At 38.8% G+C, this 20,199-nt stretch overlaps 1 protein-coding gene and 1 long non-coding RNA gene across 2 annotated transcripts; one reads left to right on the plus strand and one right to left on the minus strand.

Annotated features, from left to right (window-relative positions):
* On the minus strand, positions 1–2,109 carry LOC128490117 (uncharacterized). Its single transcript, XR_008353917.1, has 3 exons — positions 2,080–2,109; positions 147–487; positions 1–76 (listed from the first exon to the last, which is right to left on the minus strand). It is a non-coding gene; the product is annotated as an uncharacterized LOC128490117 (long non-coding RNA).
* A 2,751-nt stretch (positions 2,110–4,860) lies between these two features.
* Positions 4,861–18,277, plus strand: LOC128491189 (uncharacterized). The gene is made up of 15 exons (XM_053463415.1): positions 4,861–4,930; positions 5,018–5,116; positions 6,841–6,945; positions 8,819–8,914; positions 9,416–9,526; positions 10,011–10,130; positions 10,681–10,761; positions 11,576–11,803; positions 12,488–12,581; positions 12,700–12,863; positions 13,435–13,549; positions 14,085–14,233; positions 14,599–14,673; positions 15,207–15,320; positions 16,951–18,277. Exons 1-15 carry the CDS (start codon positions 4,898–4,900, stop codon positions 18,199–18,201), a joined length of 2,835 nt encoding a protein of 944 aa, XP_053319390.1. The 5' UTR covers positions 4,861–4,897; the 3' UTR covers positions 18,202–18,277.
* The last annotated feature ends 1,922 nt before the right edge of the window (positions 18,278–20,199 follow it).

Below are 20,199 nucleotides of genomic sequence, written 5' to 3' on the forward strand. Positions count from 1 at the left end.
AAACACTTATTTCCCCTGCTTTCCGCCTTACCTGTCTCCTCTCTTTGCTTGTAGGAAAAATTCTTGATCATTAACCCTTAGGAGGAGAAGAATTGTAAAGAACAAGTTGCCTGAATTTGACAGTACAACCAAAAGCAAAGGCGTACTGAGAATCGTGGGATAGTTCTGTCAAGTGAGTATTTTCCCTGTTGCTTGTGACAGGATGTGGCAGAATTTAAATGCCTTTCTTCAAAAAACCAAAATACAATAATATAGGGGAAGTATGCTTTTTAACTAGGAGCTTCCCAAAAACTGGACTGGTGCTTTTTTCTGTACTTTTTTATGCTTAGAGAACAACACAGTTCATCAAAGTAACTCTCTCTATCATTGGAAAGGTAGTCTTTTTTCACATGGAGAAAAACAGTTGTGGGTCCCTGTGGAACACATGGACTTCAGCAGCCACCAATTGTCCCTTTCCTGAAAGGCAGTCCTGAGCATAATCTTCCAGCTGTAAAAAAACAGATCACACATAACTATTGTGGGGGCAGAAAAATACTTTTTTACCCTCCTCCTATTCTCTTACCACTTATCTTTCCTACCTTCTTGTTCTTTTCTCTCTCTCGCTCTCCTCCTCTCTCCCACTATACACTACCTTTGTTTTTAGCCTGTGTACACAATTTCTGCTGTCCTACTAGCCCCAGCAAAATGAAATCCAAGAAAATATAAATTTGAGAGCTGCATTAATCATATTCCATTTTACTTGCATTAATCAAGTATACACGTCTGTGGGCAGTCACACAAACCTATACATGTAAGGTATTAATGCAGAGCTCAACTATTCCCAAATGCTTGGCTGCCATGGAATTGCTTCCTGGCACCTAGGGTTTCACCTGCCTTACCTAACCTTTTGTGCCGCTAGTCCCAGACTGGCTAGTAGGGGTCGACTGACAGCCTGACCTGTGACTCAGGGCTGGCAGTGGCATGTGCTCTAAGTGCCAAAACTGTTGCACTTTACAAAAAAAAAAAATGATGTCCTAACAGAAGTTAAGACGGTCACCTCCATAGTGTCCATGCATCTTAGACAACTAAGATTTTCTTTCTTTAAAAACTTCGGGGATCTCTTTTGGAACAGTCCGTACAATGTCACAGTGACATCTTTGGGGCCAATTTAGTTTAACTAAGTTTTTAGCTATTCAGCTATTAATCATTTATTGTGTTTTCTATATTTTTGATCCCAAGTACAGCCCTTCATTTCTGATCGCCGTTCCTAAAGTCAGCCTGCAGGGTGCTCATCATGGGTTCCAGGAGTGTATTTAATAACCAGGGTAACCAGTGTTTGTGCGGCGTACCCTCACACTTAATCCATCGACCTGGCGCTAGGAAACTGGTGATAGGGGAGACCCCAGGTTATCTTAATGGCAGCCTGATCTCCTACTGATATCCGCTGGTGCAAAAACCATAGGACATACTTACTATACTCGGAAACACTGTATGCATAGAGGAAGGGTGGGGGATGAAAAAATCAAAGCAGAATCACACACACAGTCCTGGTTTGTGCTCATGAGCATTTGCACTGTGATGTTGTGTAAATCATGTCTCCGTGCCAGAGATGATGCAGAACATTGCAAAAAAAAATGCATCATTTTTTATACTTAATTAAGATTTGTCGTCCGTAATATTAGCTGGCAGTGTTTGCATATTATCAAAAAGTCTCGTAATACAGAATGGTAAAAAATGGTGTATCACAGAGATGTTCACTCTATATATACACAAGCGGATCAACATGTGCACAACCCTTAGGCTCTGCATCTAATGTAATAATAATAATAATGTAATAAAAAGGAAACAATAAACAAGAGAGAAAAGAAAGCAGAGTTTTGGCACCAAACTTGATCTTGGTTTTCTTGAAATGTAAGAAGAGCTTCAATAAAACAATAGCTTGCTCTTGATAAACAAAAGGACGTGTGACTAATCAATGAAAAATGTCCTATCGACAAAAATGATTGGCACACAGCACCGTTAGACTATTTGTCCTGGCCATGGCACAGTCACCGAAGGTTATAGCAAGTAAAAGATACACAAAATACTTCTGTTGCTGACCCTCATGCAAGTCCACCCCCCAAAATCAGTGTTTACCCACTATAAAGAGCTCAGAAAAAAAAGCCTCAAACTTCTTGATAATGGAAAGTATTTGTAAAGAAAAGTGGAGCAATTGCGATATTTTAACATTAGCAGAAGGTAATGTATTTTTCACAATACTTCCTGGTTTTTGCAACGCTAAATGTATAAAGAATGTAGGGAGGAGCTATGTATGGGCAGCGTGACTGCATCAGCTCACTTAATATTACTTAACGATTACTCGGCTTCTTTAACACATCAGGTAAGTAATCACTCACAGAGGAAAAGCAACTTTACTTAACACTAAGCATGTAGATGTTAATTACTATTTTAGTGAATCTGAGTAATTTTATATTCCATTTTCAGAAAGGCAGCTTTTGCTCTGAAGAAGGAATGTACATATTTTTGTTACATTCAGAGACGTATGTTTAATGTGCTATTAGCTAATCAGTCACAAAAGATACTATGATGCATAAACATACACATGGGTCGATGCGGGGAGATTTTCTAGAAGTCATCTCTTTGATTGAACTATGTATTATAGTTTATACAGGGGTATCTCAAGTATCAGGGAGCTTCCTACTTTTGGTTTTAGAATTATACTGTAAGTATATAGGAATACAGCATTGTTACACTCAAAAATCAGTACAGTGTTTTTAGAAAGTATTGGAAACGGGGCTGGATTTCTTGCTGCTGTATGTTGAAAAACATTAAAACTATGGCTGTAGGTAATCAGTGGGAATTGTTGGTCTACCCTAAGAAATACCAACTAAGCATAGCTTAGTGTCAAGGAGTGTCGGGGATTTCATTGTTGTATCTGTTTTCATTGCCTTGTATTTTGCCTAACATTAGCATCTGTGAAATAAAGAGAATTGTAAAGAAAGTACTGGGTGGGAAAGCATTAAGGATGAAGGGCATGGTACTTTCAGATCTCTGCAGACTCCTACGCACATTGACACTGCTACACATTCTCTACACTAATAAACTGCTGTTATAAATGCTCACACGCACTGAAACACGTTTAAACATATTGACACTCATACACTGTGCTTCAGGCTTACCATTCAGCTAGTTAGAGCAGGAAGACAACCTGATTAAGCTTGGGGTAATTAAAAAATATGTTATTTTCTGTATTATCATTTATTGATGTAAATAGAGCCATATTATTCCACAGCACTGTACCATGTGTTTTAGCACAGACATTGGAGCCTCGGTTATCCCTTTGAATCCACTGTGTTTGCGTGACATTTTTTCCTCCCATTGGCTGTAGGACCTGTTGATGCATTCATTCTATTAGATTTGAATTGCCTCTGGGCCATGCATTAAGTAGAGATAAGGGATTTTTGAAAGTTCCCAGCAGTGATATCGGTGGGGGCCCAAAGGGGGCCTACTGAATCTAAACCACATAGCCCCCAGACTCTGGGTGCTTAGTGTAGAACTTTTGGGTTTTTCCTAATATTTACATTAGTTCATGGCCTCCAGATTAAATATAATCTCGAGCTTGTCCATTATTCCCTCAGGGCAGGGTGGTTGAGCTTGTTACATGTGCTGTTCTTACTCTGCAGAATTTAACACCTGAGATTAAGGCATGTATGCTAAACGTGTACATGCATTTGAGCATTTAGCATTCATTTCCTTCTGATTTGTGCACCATGCGTTGATTTGCTAACTTGTCAGTATAATTTGGCATGGGATCTTCCCTTTCTGGAAAGAAAGGATTTCAGATGCATGATTGAATTGAATCCAGAAAAAAATAGAGGCCCGGTACAATGATCCATGTATAAACTACACCTTTATTGTTAAAATGGGTTCCATGGTATATACCGTATACAGAGCCGGCCTTAAGTGTTCTTGCGCCCTGTGCGGACTACTCCTCTGGCGTCCCCTTCTCACTGCCCCCCGTCCTCTGCCCCTTCTCACATATCCCCCCCTGCCCCTTCTCACTGCCCCTCCCCGTCCCTTCTCCCTGTCCGTACTTACCTCTTTGCCGGAGTCCTGTGGTGGGGGCAGAAGGAGTCCGTCTTCCCGATCTGCCGCGGTGCGCTCTTCACAGCTGAGTGCCGGAAGCATTTGACGGAGTCACGGAGAGTGAGGCGCGCTGATCGGTTGCTGCAAAACTGAAACATCATTTTTTTTTGTTTGTTTTATCTTTATTTAACATCCTCCATGTTAAATAAAATTAAAAAAAACTTTATTTAATATGGACGATGTTAAATAAAGTTAAAAAAAAACCCGATGCTTTAATTTAAGTCCCGGGCAGGCGCCCCTGTTGCCATGGCGCCCTGTGCGGCCGCACAGGTCACACACCCCTAAGGCCGGCCCTGACCGTATATATACATCAGCATTAAAACAATATAAGCAAAATCACATTTACTTCTACCAGGATACCTAAAATGCATGCATGTGTAACAAGCAGTTTAATGCAGGAACGTTGGTATAGTTCAATATGTTAAGGGACCAAAAAAATTATAATTTTTAGAGCTCTACCCTGTGCTTACAACCGTAATGGGACATTTTTGGTTATAACAATATCACCATATATAGGCTCCCGCATTGCTTCTATATTGTTTTTTTTTAAAATATGTCCATATGTTGAAATAAGAGACACAGGGACGCGTTATTTACACTTTATATCACTTCTGTTTGACTTTTTACTGTGTTATTTTTGGGGTAAACACTAGTGCTGCACTTTCTTTACGAGAAGGAGCCTACATCATCCGTGTAGGTTTAAACAATGATGTATTTGTATTTGGAATATCTTTTAGGTATTTCACATGTTTGAAGTAAATAAGGAGAGAAAATGCTAGGTGCTCATAACAATTCAGCAGACCTGGTAAGAACCACAGAGATTATTATCAGATGTAACAAGATTGTGTACCCCATGGTATTGTAGACATTTTATATCTATTTTCTCTTTTAGCATGGAAACACACCTCTGCATTATGCTGCACATGCTAATGATATAAATCAAGTGAACGAAATTCTGAAGAGTGGATGTAACATTCTGAATCGTAATGGGGTAATTGCGTGTGTTTTTGTTCAGAAATTGGTATCACAACTTGTATATATGTTATTAGAATGGTTGAAAGCAATAATGAGGAACCCTGTATGTGACAGAATGACCTGTCATACAGGACCCCAAGGAATCCAGAGATGGCTCCAGCCTGGCTGTCCAACAAAGATAGCACAGGTAGGAACTCCATTGTTTAACTATTCCCATCAATAGGATTGCTGCCTGCGGATTAAAGGTTGGGTTGTATACATCTGTTAATTTATGTTAATGCAGTTCTGTGGATATATGAGTCTATGTTTTACATCAATAAACTGTTCATTCCTGCTGTACTCAATTCAAGGTAGTTGTGTCTACTTATTGGGTACACATAGCAGGGTTCCAAGGTGTGCATGCTGGCTGGTGCTGGAAGTGATTCCGGGGACAACAGGAGGATACATCTGGGTGATATCTGGGAGTTACTACAGCTCTCTTGGTGAACCTGTTACACTGTATCTATGTGATATTAATGTGCAGAGTCAGTATGTGAGTGACAGACTGCTGTCATTTGTAGAGGCGCCTCAACATCTTAGTGGATGGTGGTAGGGGTTCATTCTTTAAACCAAAGTTTGCATCTGAGCCGAAGCTGGTCTAAACACTTCATTTCCTCAGTTAGCTTTACAGAGAGGCACCCTTTTTGAATGTCCTAGTCCTATAAAGGTCTGTGGACTTGTCAAGGTTCAGACGTAAGCACTTTAATGCATATGGTAGATGTGTGACCTTTAAATTATTATTTTTGTCCCCTTGCAAGACATGCTCCAGTCCCCCTCACTCTAATATACTTACACATACACACACACACTCCCTCCTCGTACCACTAACCCTAGGCTCAGTCCTAACGCTATAATACCATGCTTTGACACACACTAACACTGACAACATATACTAACACACACTGTAATACCATACGCTAACATAGATACTAACATAATACAGTTTACATTCACACATGCTAGTACCATATTCCCTCTCACACATATTAACACCATGTACTCTCATACATGCACACTCTAATGCAATATAGTGACACACACTAACACCATACAACTGTATGCACACTTTAACTCCTCCAGTAACATATTAAAACCTGGATCACGTACACACACTACCTTCATACAGTCACACACTCCAACGCTAACACTATACACTTACACATACACATACACATAGACTTACACATACATACACTACACACATTCTCTCCCATCGTTAGCGCAGCTTTCACAGCTTGTCCTCTTCTCGCACCGAGCCCTGTATTCACTACAGCTCATGCTCTGCAACATGCATTACACGTTACACTGCCGGTCTGTGCATTACTATAGACCAGTGGTTCCCAACCCAGTCTTCAAGGCACATTAACTGAATTTAGTAATTACCTATTCTATAGTCCTGGAACTATTTGTGAATGTGTTAGGATACATCCACTTTATCTCTGAGCATAACAACAATAAAAACATTGTTTTTCTCAAGAGTGGTTGGTACAGATTACATGTGCTAGGTACAGGCTGGAATTATATGCCTGGGTTTTGGAAAGGAAGTCGAATACTGAATTAGGAAAAGCTGCCTTCATCTGAATTGTGTTTACGTGTGTTGGTGTGTTGGTATGTTGGCAATGCCTTTATTGTCATTTCCACCAGGGTTGCATGCCTTTAAGGTGGATTCTAATACTTGTATGTCTTTATGTCTTTCCTCAGAGCGGTCTCACTGCTTTGCACTTTGCAGCGTTTGGTGGCCATGTGGAAATATTACAGAAACTCCTCAATTATGTTCCTCAAGCCATAAATATACAGAGCATCAAGGTACAGTAGGCTGTAACAAGTAACTTAGCATTTGATCTAGTCTGCCAATTTTTTTTCCTGATGTAAAGACTCAGACCTTAATCAGTCCTTCGTCTTGTCTTAGATTCCGGATAGCTTTGTACCTAATGCATATTTACATTCCATTACTGTATTAACCTGTACCACCTTTAATAGGCGACATTCGCACATTGTTTACTCCATACGACCATTTTAGTAGTTTGCGTTTTGGTTAATAAAAATAAACATTTATTGCGTGACAAAATGAATAAGGCTGCAAAGTATTCTCAGCTTATTCTAAAGACATCTACATGTATTTTTTCTCAGCGCACAAGCTATTCATATTACTTTTGTCTGAAAAATATGATAGATTTAGTTGGTCTTTATGGTAGACATCTTTTACAATGTTAAAAGGGGACTCCCATCATTGTTTTATTACTAGTAAAACTTGTTAAAAATAGGTTTCAAAAATACACGTTTGATGCTATTTGGGACCCTTGGGAGGACGTCGTACCCTTTATACACCTTGTTGTATAAAGCTTGTTGTCATTTTCTTTTTCTTTCTCTCTCTCCGAAGGGCACCCGAGTCCTTTTTTTTAATTTTTTTTTTACTTTTACACTCTGTTGTTTTCCATTCACACATTAATAAATAGAAAAAAAATACTTAGCATTTGTGATACGCAACAATTTCGTTTTATTGGCAGACACAGTTACCATGGGGATACCTAGTTCTGTACAGTCATGGGTACATGGTGATGTTAGTAAAGAGCTTCTGTGCCGATCATTTTTTGTCTACATATGAGACGCTGTTCTGTATCTGCTTATTTCTTTTATGAATGCATGCTAATAAAAAGATGTTTTTTAAAAAGTTTTTTTGCATAATTTAACCCCTTAAGGACAATGGGCGGTCCCTAAACCCATAGAAAACAATGCATTTTGAGCCCGTACATGTCACCCACCCAGACAATCAACATCTACAGAGTAACAGACTTCATCAGTATTGCTGTAAAGAATTTGCTCAATGTGGTATTTAAGCATGGAAAGTGACCTGCAATATCATACGACCGACTACAATGACAGACTCCAGGTCTGCAGAGGAAAGAGGTCTATTGGAAGACAATGAGATAAAACCATTTCATTGTCAATTCTACCCCACATTCTACCCCACATTACTGTATATACCACTGTATTTTATGCGCAAGATAGCATCCTCTGAAATGCACCCCAACCAGCTCTATCCTTCAGATATCCACATTTTTAATAAACAACCATAAAGTAAATCCTATCTTCGCTAGTTGCAAAATCAAAACTACCCTCCTGTGACGGGAACGAACCATACCCCGACTGGGTACACCAGCCAGACGTTGCTTCCTTCTGCCCATAGTCACCGGAAATACAAGACTTGGATCAGGTTGAAATATTGCAGACGACAGCAGGAAATACAGCCTCTCAGGAACCTCGGAGGAACTGTAGTATACGGAAGTGTAGCAATGCAGCGTTCTACCGCCCTAATAAGGGCAGCACCGAGGCTTACCTCAATAACAAGACAAGACTCGTAGTGAGGTAAAACAGGAACTACTTTTAATGTCAGGGCCCATTGTCAGCAGGCAGGAGGCTAGCCATTAGTCTCAGTGACGGAAGGTTCCGTCACACCTCCCTCAAAAAAAAAACCAAAACTAACATGATTTCAAAAGGCAAGCTTTCTATTCTGTAGCAAATATACATATAACATAATGATGTTAATATTATTTACGATTACTGTTATTTAGAGAACTGACTATGCAGTGCTGTGGTCTGGTATGATTTGTATTTGTCCTTCTTTCGCCTCTCTTTGCACCTGTTTGTCTCAATGTGTCTTCTCTGTCCATTTCATTAGGGTGCCAGCCTCATGCATGAAGCTGTACGTGGAAAGTGCATTGAAGCTGTTAAATTCCTGATAGATATCGGAGCAAATTTAAACCTACAAGACCAGGTGCGTAAAAGGTTGTGTTAAATAGTGTAGTCATAGGCTGACATCTTCTATTATATTTCCATATGACAGATCAAGTACTCTTGTAAAGACAAAACGAGGACTGAAAAACATGAATCTTTTGCATTTTCAAATATAAATATCAATATATTCAATATAACCCAAAATTTCCAGCTCCGCATAAAGCACAAATTAATGGGTGACATATTTCAGAGACCATGTTTTTGCTTAGATTAAACAATATACCTATATATCAATATTTTACTAGATTTCCCTGTATAGTACTAAACAGGTCTTTTGTATCGCTTGCTCCTGTAGAACAGTGTCACACCAATGTTTAACAGCAATATAATTGCATCAGTAGACAGTGTGCACCTCTGGGCTGAATAAATCCAAAATTGGTGTCCTACATCAGAAGTTAAATTGTTGTGTTTCTGAGCGCTGTGATATTTTGATTGTAACATTAACATCTTTATTTATTTCGGCTGCTTGTGTGCGCTATAGGATGGCAATACTCCATTACATTTGGCGGGATCAATAAGGCCTGCTCGTGTGGCGTCTCTTATCTCTCAAAGTCTCATGCAAGGAGGAGCAGATACCGGAATGCGAAACAAGGTGTGTTGGTGCCTAGGAAGAGGAAGTGTCTCAGCTGTAAAGAATATTCAAAACAAAAGATGAATGATTATTCTCTCAGCTACAATTTAGCCAATGTGTTTGCCTGTTAGATAGGAGTGACTGCAGAGTGGCACCTCTAAATCCATAAACCACACCACATCAGCAGGGGAGGCTACTCTGCACCATCGCTGTAACTTCCACATGGTGGGATTCTTAGCTGCCCCAATTCCTAAAGGTGAGGTGCTCTTGGGTTTCCAGTGGCAGTGCCGCTTCTGCCCCTTCTTCCACTTCCCGAAGCAGATGCTGGACCTCTAATCCTGTCCGAGGTGCCAAGGCCTCTAGTTATGCCCTGCAAGGCACATCATTAATATGGCAGGTGAAGGGTGTTTCAACTTAATAGGACAATGTTAACAGGTGTTATTTTGGAGACCCTTCAGATTGATAGACTTTTAACTAATCCTTTGTGCATGGGCTTTGTCTTTAGAACGGAGAGCATTTCCTCTTTAATGTTGTCAGAAGAGCAGCAATGGATCATTCCCAGGATGCAGATCTCCTTGTTTCACTGGCTCTTCAATACCAAACAGACTTGCTAATCCGAAATTGTGTGAGTAACTGGATAAAAGGCTTGAGATGTACAGAATTGCATTGTAATTGTACCATCTGTAGGGGGGGGGGCTGTGTAATTCCATTCATTATAGTAAAGGATAGATATCCTAAGATATTAAAAGATGGAGTGTGACATCCACTATATTTGGTGAATATACGCAAATAATTTGTCTTAATATTTATTCCTATGCATGTAACACATTATTGTCTGAAATCCAAGACAGGTATGTATATATGTATGGATATATATCTTAATCCCAAACAGTTATGCATTTAAGTGTGCGATTATTACATGCAATTATCTTGCTCTTCCTATAAAGCCACAGACAGATTTAGCAACCTGGATGTTTCGTGGCATATTTTGTGTTACATTGTTACTTACCCCTGAGATATTTTGTATTGTGACATACTTTTATTTTTACCTTTTGGTATTTGCTTCTATGTGGCTTGTGCATTGCTGCTTGTCATTCTGCTGAACACATAGATACTTTCTTTTGAAGTAGGGACATTGTGAAGAGCTTGTTTAGCCCCTGTGATTTTCTTCTCAGGATGGGTTCACTGTTTTGGATGTGGCCAGAATGGCAGCCCTCCCAGGAATAGTCACCAGGAAAATTCAGGACCGAACCCAGGTGTGTGGGGAGTTCTTGTAAGACACAGAAAACTATTTAAATAGGAGATCGGCATTTACTGACTGTGCCAGTTTTCAGATGCCACTCAGCATTACATAGACCTTAGGTTCTTTACTTCTTTACATAGACTTTAGGTTCTTTACTTGCTCGCTCTCATGCTGTGTACTCTAAGGTCTGTGAACATACATGAATCTGATCACCAATTCTCTTTAATTTACCCCACTTTAACACTGCAGCCTTGGTGTACTAATGCTTGAAGGAGAGATAGGCTGTGCTTCAAAAAAATGTTATAAGCATTACCCGGTGCAATAATTAGTTCATATATGTGTGAGGGTGGGCCCAGCTCTACTACATCACATATGAATTTGTAAGAAGTGTTTATTCACTAAAGACAGAGTTGGAAGGAGAGCTATGGACTGAACAAAAATAGTTATGCTAATTGAAATGGTTTCCCCGGCAAGTTGCTCCTGCAAGAAAAGGCTAACCTGGCAGCGTGTTTGAAAAACGCCACATGTATAAAAAGCCTGGATGCTCAAGGAAGCAACACAGTGTCCCCATCTCTTCTATAAGCTATTGTAGGACTGAGTTAACAAACTCTTGCTTCACTACCTATAACAAAAGAGTATAAAATACAGTATACCGCATGTACAGGTTTGTTAGGCTTAATTTGTTTGTATCTAAAAATCTGGCCATAGCCCACAAATTCCATTACTGGTATTGTAATGCATTCGTCATTAGCATATCCTGGTCTTCCATCTCCTACAATTGTTTTTTTGTTTTGTTTTTTAGTTATTATCATGTTTTTACATTTCAGGCGCAACAAAAAGCGGTCTTGGATAAGAGCTCTTTCCAGGGGCCAAGGAATGTAATTTTTGGACAGCCACACAATCATGATGTATCTCTGTCTCCAGAACAACTTCCCAGCCCTGAATACCTTCCTTCTGTGTTAGCTTCCAACTTTAGGCTGGGTAGAAAGGCAAAACTTTTTATCTGTGGACATAGTAGAGTAGGAAAAACAACCTTTACCAACACACTAAGACAGGTACCATGGTATTGTGTGCTGATGTCCCCCATTTACTTCCTGAGTAAATGGTATTACTGTGATTGATGTATAGTTAATGATTAGATGATAACATTCATGCTTGTGTAGGACATCTATCTAATACCTCCATATCTTTTGCATCTTAATTGCCTTGTTTGCATCTTTTTACTCACACTGAATCCATGTGTTCTCCATCCAAAATTTCTGACTGCATTGAAATCTTGTTTGAGTAGTACCCACCTTGGTGTTTCTTCCTCCCGCAGGTGCATACTCATATTCTTGACATTTTTGTATACCTTCATACCTTCAATACATCTAAAAGGAATCCCCCCTGTTCCCTCTCCTGGACAGATTTACACGATCCAGTCTACATACTGTCCTCAGTCCCGCAAAGTTGTGCCTTGCACTCTTTCCTTTATAAATGTATATATTTTTGGTTTCATTATAGCACTATGTTCTCATATCATTGAAAGGTTTATTTTGCCCCAAGGTGTTTCCGTAGCTGTTATACATACGGAAGTGATATTTTCTACAGTTAATTATTAGATGATGAGATTCACTGTCAATGTATCTTGAGATTGGCCCTTTTTGATCCTTATGTCTTGATATCTTGTTCCACATGATTCACTCAATATCCTCCTTTTTTAAACCATGTAAATCCCTTTTTTGTTTACTGATTCTTAGACAGGTTTAATTTCTAAGCTGCAGTATCTTTTAATTGACCCCAAGGCTCCTCCTTCCACCAAAGGTGTGTGTCTGTCACACACTGACTTGGAAGGTGAGTACATTGTTGTTTATTTGACATTTTACAGAAGGTCTGTAGGAACTTCATGGTCTCATACAACTTCTAGATATTTTGACCTCAGTGTTCATGACCCTTGTTTCTTGCTCCATAGATGACTCTGTAGTTATTTGGGATTTTGCTGGCCAGATGGAGTATTATTTCACACACTCCCTTCTTCTTGCAACTGGTGGCGCAAACACAATATACTGTCTGATTTTCAGCTTAAAGGGCATTGAAAGTGACCAACATGGTGGACAGAACCAGGCTATCAAGCAGGTAAAGAACAGAACCGTTTTTTTCGGATAATGTCCCTGTCAACATCAGAAATGCTGCATCTTCTGGTTTTACCCCCAAACCATCCTGATACCTATTATCAATAGGTATGTGATTAAATACTGTACATGTTTATTATTTCTGTATCTTTGCTGTAACACACATATGCAGCAAAACACTTAACTGCCACTGGTCATTCGCCAAATGTTCCTGGACTCATACTCATGTATTATATAGAACACGTGGAAGGGAAAACCATTTACTTAATTGTCTGTATTTTTGTTCTAATTGTGCTGCTGCTTTCGGTGTGATTTAATACTACACATGTGTTAGGATTTTTTGGCCATGTAATGTTTTGCACTCTGATAAAGAAAAGAGACTATGCCTCTTCTGTAGTAGCTAGAGAGGACATTCGTTGAATTAGTCTGCTGTGTCAGTTACAGTATGTAGGCTTTTATTTGTATGGGGTTATTATGACTGCACTTTGATATTTACAGATGTACCTACAATTGCCTTATTGTATTATTTTATTCAATTTTTTCTAAAATGTTTTTAATGCATTATTACTCTGTAGGTTATCTTCTGGCTCCGTTTCCTAAGTGTAACTCGTCACTCTAATGCGTGCCATCACCTCATCCTAATTGGAAGCCACATGGACACATTAACAGAGGAGAACAGATTAGAAATAGGTAACGTGAGTCTGTTACACATGTGTCGTTTTGTGACCATATGGTCACTTACAGGCATTTTAAAATAAGCCTTCTGGTCACCCTATCCTGAAAGGTAGTATGACAAGTTGCACTAGGATTGGATGTTTTATGGTATAGTAATTGTGTGATACTGTCCAGATAGATCATGTTAAGTTTGCCCTACACATTATTTAAAGAAATAGTATATTATCAAGTCTAGTGTCCAAAAAGTATCATTGAAATAAGTCCTTCAGATTACTTGTTGCTCTAAAACAGGCTTTCTGTGTAAAGATGAATTCTTGTACTAAAAGCAGCACAGTCACCAGATTGTTCCAGAATTGACAGTTGACAGTTTTGTTACTTTCAATATTATGATGAGCTGATTATATTAAAGAAATTTCCACAAATGTAAAACCCACAGGTCAGCAACTTGCCTTAGTCCCAAGAACTTGCTGAAGCCGCTGCTTTGCTTTTGGCAAACTGTATGGTAAGACTGTTCCAAAATCCAAATAAAACCACATTGTTTCTCCCACAGCAAATCGTTTCTTTTATGGTGTAATGGATCAGGAGCTGGAGCTGTTTAACTGTTTCAAAATACAGTTTTTTCCTATAAATTGTAAAAGCTTGACTGATGTGGGGCCTGTAAGAGAAGAGCTAGGAAAGATTGTTACCCAGACCTTACAGGTAAAACAGTAGAGCGCATGTGTGCACTGCGGCAACAGAAATGATTACGAGCTATAGGGATGATTGGTGGAGATTTTATTACTGTGCCATGATGCTTATTTTTTCATGGTCATTGTATTCAGCTGAGTGAACTTTATACAAGGCAACAGTTGCCCATTTTGTTATAGGGATTTTCACTTCCACTAGTCCTTCCGATAATCCGGGCTTCAATCACCGTAGGTACCCTGATATGTCAGGTAGTCACGTGGCACATTGATATACATGTTGATTAGATAAACCCTAAAGTCACATAAAATGACTTCTTCTGCTATGTGGTACACTGTGAGTTATCCTACATAACAGGTCTCCTTTATGTACACCACCAGGAAAGCATGGGTGATACTATACCCGTCGTCTGCCAGTTTGTCATGGAGCAGATAACACTTTTGCGCAGACAGAAGGTGAGTGACAATGTGTTGCTTAGCCCAGGGAATGACAAATATTTGTGGCATTTATAGACAAGCCAAACATGAAGCAAGAATATTGTTCAGCATATAATGTATGTTGCATACATATTTTAACATAATTCAAAGAAGGACCATTGAAAATGTCCGTGGTCTTTCTTACAAAGCCTACAAGGAAATCTTAACAGAGAATGGGGAGACGCAATAGAAATGTTCAAGAGACTAAAAAGTCAGAGAGTGTAAGCATTTTTAATAAAAAAAAAAAAAAAAAAAAGACACGTGGCAGAAGACCATCGAGAAAAGACTAAACAAATTGTGAGGGAAGCAGATGTAGAAAACGGACAGGATAGGTGGAATGCTTCTTATCTGACAACAAATTCTAGATGTATGTGTTTCTACTGCAATAATATAATGATAAATATAACAGATTTTGTTGTCTAGTAAAATCATGAAGGGTATGTTTACTGGTAACTGTCTAGCCATGATTTCTCATTGAGCACATGTTTTGTTTGCATGTCCTGCCAACAAAGATCCGATTCCAGAGCTGGAACGACTTTGCCAAAAGTGTGACACAAGGCTTGTCAGAGCCACTTTGCACAAATATATTGTTGACAGCAGTTGAATATCTACACAATATCTCTGAGGTGAGTATTAGGGTTAAAGTGCAAATCAGGTCCTGGCTTCATTATCTATCTTACCAAGGGTATCCTTCTTTAAGACACAGTCCTCTTTCTTATTAGAAAAGTTACACAGGCCCAGACTGACCATCTGGCACAGTGGACAAATTCTTTGTGGACCGATGGCTGTTAGCATTGCACTTTTTCCTTTACTGCAGCTTGAGCGGCAGATCTGATGCGTGGTTTATGGTTGGATACATGCTTGATTACATGATGCGAGACTACAAAAGCGTAGCAGGATACCCAAGCCTGCAGTTTTGTCACATAGGATCCATTTTTCTTCCACGGTCTGGCTTTGATGTTACAGTTCTATTTAGTAAATAGATAGAGAAGGCAAAAGGCAAAAATACCCTTCTTATGCTAATGCAAATTTTGTCTCATATGGTAGACAGTCAGATTTCTGCCTGGATCAACACTAATAAATTAAACACAGTTTGATGCTAAATATATTATTTTTTTAAATGTGGCCAAAACTTTTCTTAAAGCATCCATGGACCTAAAACGATTTAGACAATTGTTTTGCTTCGGGAAGCTCTCTGTCAATGTCTCCCTCGCCTCCATTAACATACTTTGAGTATTGCATTATTATTGCATTATTATTAGTTCATGCAGCCTTAGTAAGCTGTAGCCCCCAAAAGCAGGTTCTCCGGAGATGTAAGTCTTGCATTCTTGTGCAGGTATGTATGTGTTCACTAGATTGTGTTTGTTTATATATGTTTATGGCATTTAACCCTATGTCATATGTGCCTTCCCTTCCATGTATTTGTACTGTCCCCTACATGGGTTCATATTACATGAATATATAACCACTTTCATATGATACATTTAGTATGCACAATTGGGGCTTTTCATTTATGTTATTTTTATGATTTGATTTGGCACATATGGAGGAATACTGGTCAAAATACTTTTTATTGTTTCACATTTTCAACATAATATCATGTTATATGATGCACAGTTTGTTGCACTATACAAGAAAAAAGAAAACTGTGGTGGTACACAAAAAACTAAATCTTGGTTGAACATACCAATAGTAAAAATAGAAAAATGTTCCAGGTTTTAGTGAACAATATATCCAGGTTCATTTGCTGGAGTAGCCAACTCCATCACTTGCGAACCATGAAAAGATGAGGTTATGATGGTATGTATTCTTGTGAACAGATAGCGCCGGCAGACTTTATTGTTTAAATAGGCATATTTTCTATGATATAATTCACTTAATGAAATTTCCCCCCATTATATACTAGTGCTGTTCTCTTTTGGTTGGCATTTTAATCACTTGACTCTCTCATAGTCACTCTGCTCCTCATCTAGGTATAGTAACATTGGTGAACTTATAAATGATTTGCTTCTTTTAAAGATTTTCTGTCAATGTTTTTATTAACTATCTATAAAACATAATTGCTCGGTTCGTTAGAATTTTCACACCCTGAGGAGGAGTGTCTGTTTTTTTGGGTTGCTGCAGTCTTATCAGGGAAGTATTATATCATTTGTTATATACACTACACGTGATTTGAGGTTTATTTCACGCTTTTCTATATAAAACATAATTAAACTCATTCTAATAACTCTTTTTTATTATCTTGTCTTTTTCTAGTTGTTATATCTGTCACATAGTTCTGCAGCCACAGCAAACCAAACCTTGAATATTAATCTCAACTCTATCGCTACGTGTCAACCAAATACCGTGTCAAGGCACACATCCCTCCAGCATATAAAACCTGTCAATTCAACTTGCTTGGCCTTTGGATTATGTTCCTGTGGTTGTGGTACACCCTCTCCATCAGGACTGGTTGTGTTAGAGGTGTCCTGGCTACTACAGGAGATATTTGGCACATTTAGTAACTTCCTATTAAGTCCAGCTTCTGGAAAAGAGAAAGAATACTGGAGCCTTTCAGAGGTGGAGACTGCACTTGAGTTGAAAGATGGGGAAGGTGACACTAAAGCTGCTGTACAGCTGCTCGAGACGCTAGAGTTGCTTTTACGAACGCCAGATGGATATTATGTGGTGCCTGCTTGGCTGAAACGTGGACAGCCTACAGAACAGGTGCAGTGGGAAAATGTACGGGGAGTGGTATATCGCTGGCAAGAGACTAGTAGGGGACTGTTCAGCCAGTTCCTTATTGGACAGCTGCAGGTTCGGCTTCTGGGTAAGTTTGGATCAAATCGGTGTCGCCTCTGGAGAGAGGGAGCTCGATGTATTGCAGAGGCCCTGTTGAGAGTTGAGGTATCAGAAGACAGGCGTTCCCTATACCTGCTTGGAAGTTGGCACAAAGAATGCAATGAGGGAGCCTGCTACAGGCTTTTAGAGATGGTGGGAAGGGATGTGGAGAGTTTGCTTAAGACATTCCAAGAGCAAGGTTGGGAGAGGCTGCATCTCATCCCCAGAGAACTGTTCTCTTTCACTTTGGCTGAGGGGTTAGGTGGATTTAGCTGGGAGCAGATCTCAAAGGCGGAGGAAGAAGGCACAACTCTCTGTGGGAAATACTCAGTGGTATGGCCATGGGAAGTACTGTTCCCCCAGCATGATAACAGAATGCTGGCTCATCTCGGAAGAAAGTGCAGCACACACTGGCTGGAGGGAAATACACTTTCAAAGGTGTGCTGTATGCTGGACATCATCCATCCCTTGGGGTCAGATTGGCGGAGGCTTGCTGAAGAATTAGGGGGAGCTACTAATAGTGTAGTCATGGCTCTGAACGATGAAGCTACCCGCATAGTTTGCTCACCAACACGATTGGTACTAGAGAGGTACCCAGTGTCCGTGGAAAAACTCATGGAAGCCCTAAAGCAAATGGAGAGGATAGATTGTCTGACTGAAGTAGAAGCTATGATGACACAACTATGACCTTTAAGAGACATCACAGCCTCTCAAGATATATTGTTTGTGAATGTTACTTAATTGAATTGTGATCTGTGATTGACATGATCAAAATTGACCTAATGGCTTCCTCTGCTTAAATCCTATTACTGTTGGTTTGAAGGTTATCCTCATGGCCCAAAAGGACATTTAGTAGTTAGATTGTGTGCTGAACTATGTTAAAGTGTTTGCTGAAAGGAACAGTGGACATAGTTGCCAACATTTGAAAAACATTTCCATGGACACTTTGCAGCACAACTATCAAATACCACACCCACGCTGTCCAACCCACCTAATTATCATAATTTAGCTCCACCTAGTCATTATGATGCAGATTATTTCACCAAATTCCAAAAACCCGCAGGACTTGCTGTTTCTCGCCCAGCATGACTTGCCATTGCCATGAACCCATTAAGCAGCTGTCCAGGCTCAGCAGGCTAATGTTCCATCAAGGACCAGAAAGACTCTTTTATAAGAACTCTTATGTTAGAAAAGATTTTTGCCTTACAACACAAATCCCAGGTCAGCTCTGTTGCTTTACACACACACACACGTAATATATAATAAAAAGTAGTTTCTCATAAGCCAGACAAGAAACATGTTACCTTAATATATATATATATATATATATATATATATATACACAGTATATTTAAATTGACAATACATTTATCATATACAATCAATGTGGGAGACAGTACTGTTGACATATTCAAATAATAACCTAGCACAACCTGGACATTAATCAGGGGCATTCCCAAAGCATTAAATTACAGTCATGGAACAATAGTTGAATAAAATTAGGGAAGGCTGCCCACTGTTTAAATATTAAAGAATGTTAAAAATATGAATAGGTGGTACTTACCCCCACCGATGTCAAATATTTGCTTGAGATGTGAAAAAGTTACTGGAAAAGCCTTTTTACATTCGGATCTAGATCATTTAACAAATAAAAACAATATTTTGTGTTACATGTACTTATGTCTATGACATTGGCAATAGTGAGGTGATGGAAACAACAAACATTCTCTTGAGCTCATGTAACAAATCAAATGAATTTGAACCGGGCAATGAAATAGACCTAGTCCCAGGTTGATGTAATATGGTCTCCACATATTTAAAAATGAAAGTCATCATTCAACATTGGATTTGGTTTAATACTTTACTGTATGTGAATTTTGTCTGGCTTGTATGAAGGTCTTTGTACGTACTTGATAATTTTGTAATTAAAAAAATCATTTATTATTTTTTTTCACATAAAAACAGAAGTGCCATAAACCAACAATAACCGATTTCTTTAAAAAGAAAAAAATGAGTAACCCTATAAAAAGTAATTTTTCTGTGCTAATCATGGAGCATAAGTGTGGAGCATAAGTGTGGAATGTCCAATGGAAGGGCTTTGCATGAGCTCCATTAGGTGGATATGAAACCCTGCACCTACAGTAAGAATTATTCATGCTCCTGCTTATGGTTTTTTAGTAGTGATACAGGGAATCCTTATGACTGGGACATAAATCAATGACATGACTAAACCTTAATTAGCCTCCACGATTAACACCAATTACTCAAAAAATGGGAGAACCCTATAAATAGAAGACACAAAAATAAATAAAACTAAAGGGAGGAATTAAAACTTAACATTTAATTGATCAATTTGAAAACTATTGCTAACTACTTAGACTTCCAATCATAATTGTTCCCTTAAAAAAACTAAATCAAATAATAGGCTTCAAATGATTCTTTAGAGAAAGAGTATCACATAACCTGATACTAGATGATCCTTATGTAATAATATGTGCCAATTTAGTGTGAAAACCAGACCGTATCAAATCATTGTTCAAGATATACAGTATAGCTGACTCTTTAAATAAATATATTAAAAAAACATTAAACAACTTTCTTTTAATAAAAGGGAAATTTAGTAAGCAAAAGTGGGTTTTGTAGAGTCAGAATGTCAGATCTGTGCTGTTGTAATGTAAGGGAGAT

This window comes from Spea bombifrons, chromosome 4, assembly GCF_027358695.1.
Source record: "Spea bombifrons isolate aSpeBom1 chromosome 4, aSpeBom1.2.pri, whole genome shotgun sequence".
Lineage (NCBI taxonomy): Eukaryota > Metazoa > Chordata > Amphibia > Anura > Pelobatidae > Spea > Spea bombifrons.

Excerpts from the sequence above, each read along its gene's own strand:
- LOC128491189 (XM_053463415.1), top strand. The coding sequence starts at position 4,898 with ATGCTAGGTGCTCATAACAATTCAGCAGACCTG. Across the intron at positions 5,117-6,840 it reads ACATTCTGAATCGTAATGGG|AGCGGTCTCACTGCTTTGCA; the intron begins GTAATTGCGTGT and ends GTCTTTCCTCAG. Across the intron at positions 6,946-8,818 it reads TAAATATACAGAGCATCAAG|GGTGCCAGCCTCATGCATGA; the intron begins GTACAGTAGGCT and ends CCATTTCATTAG.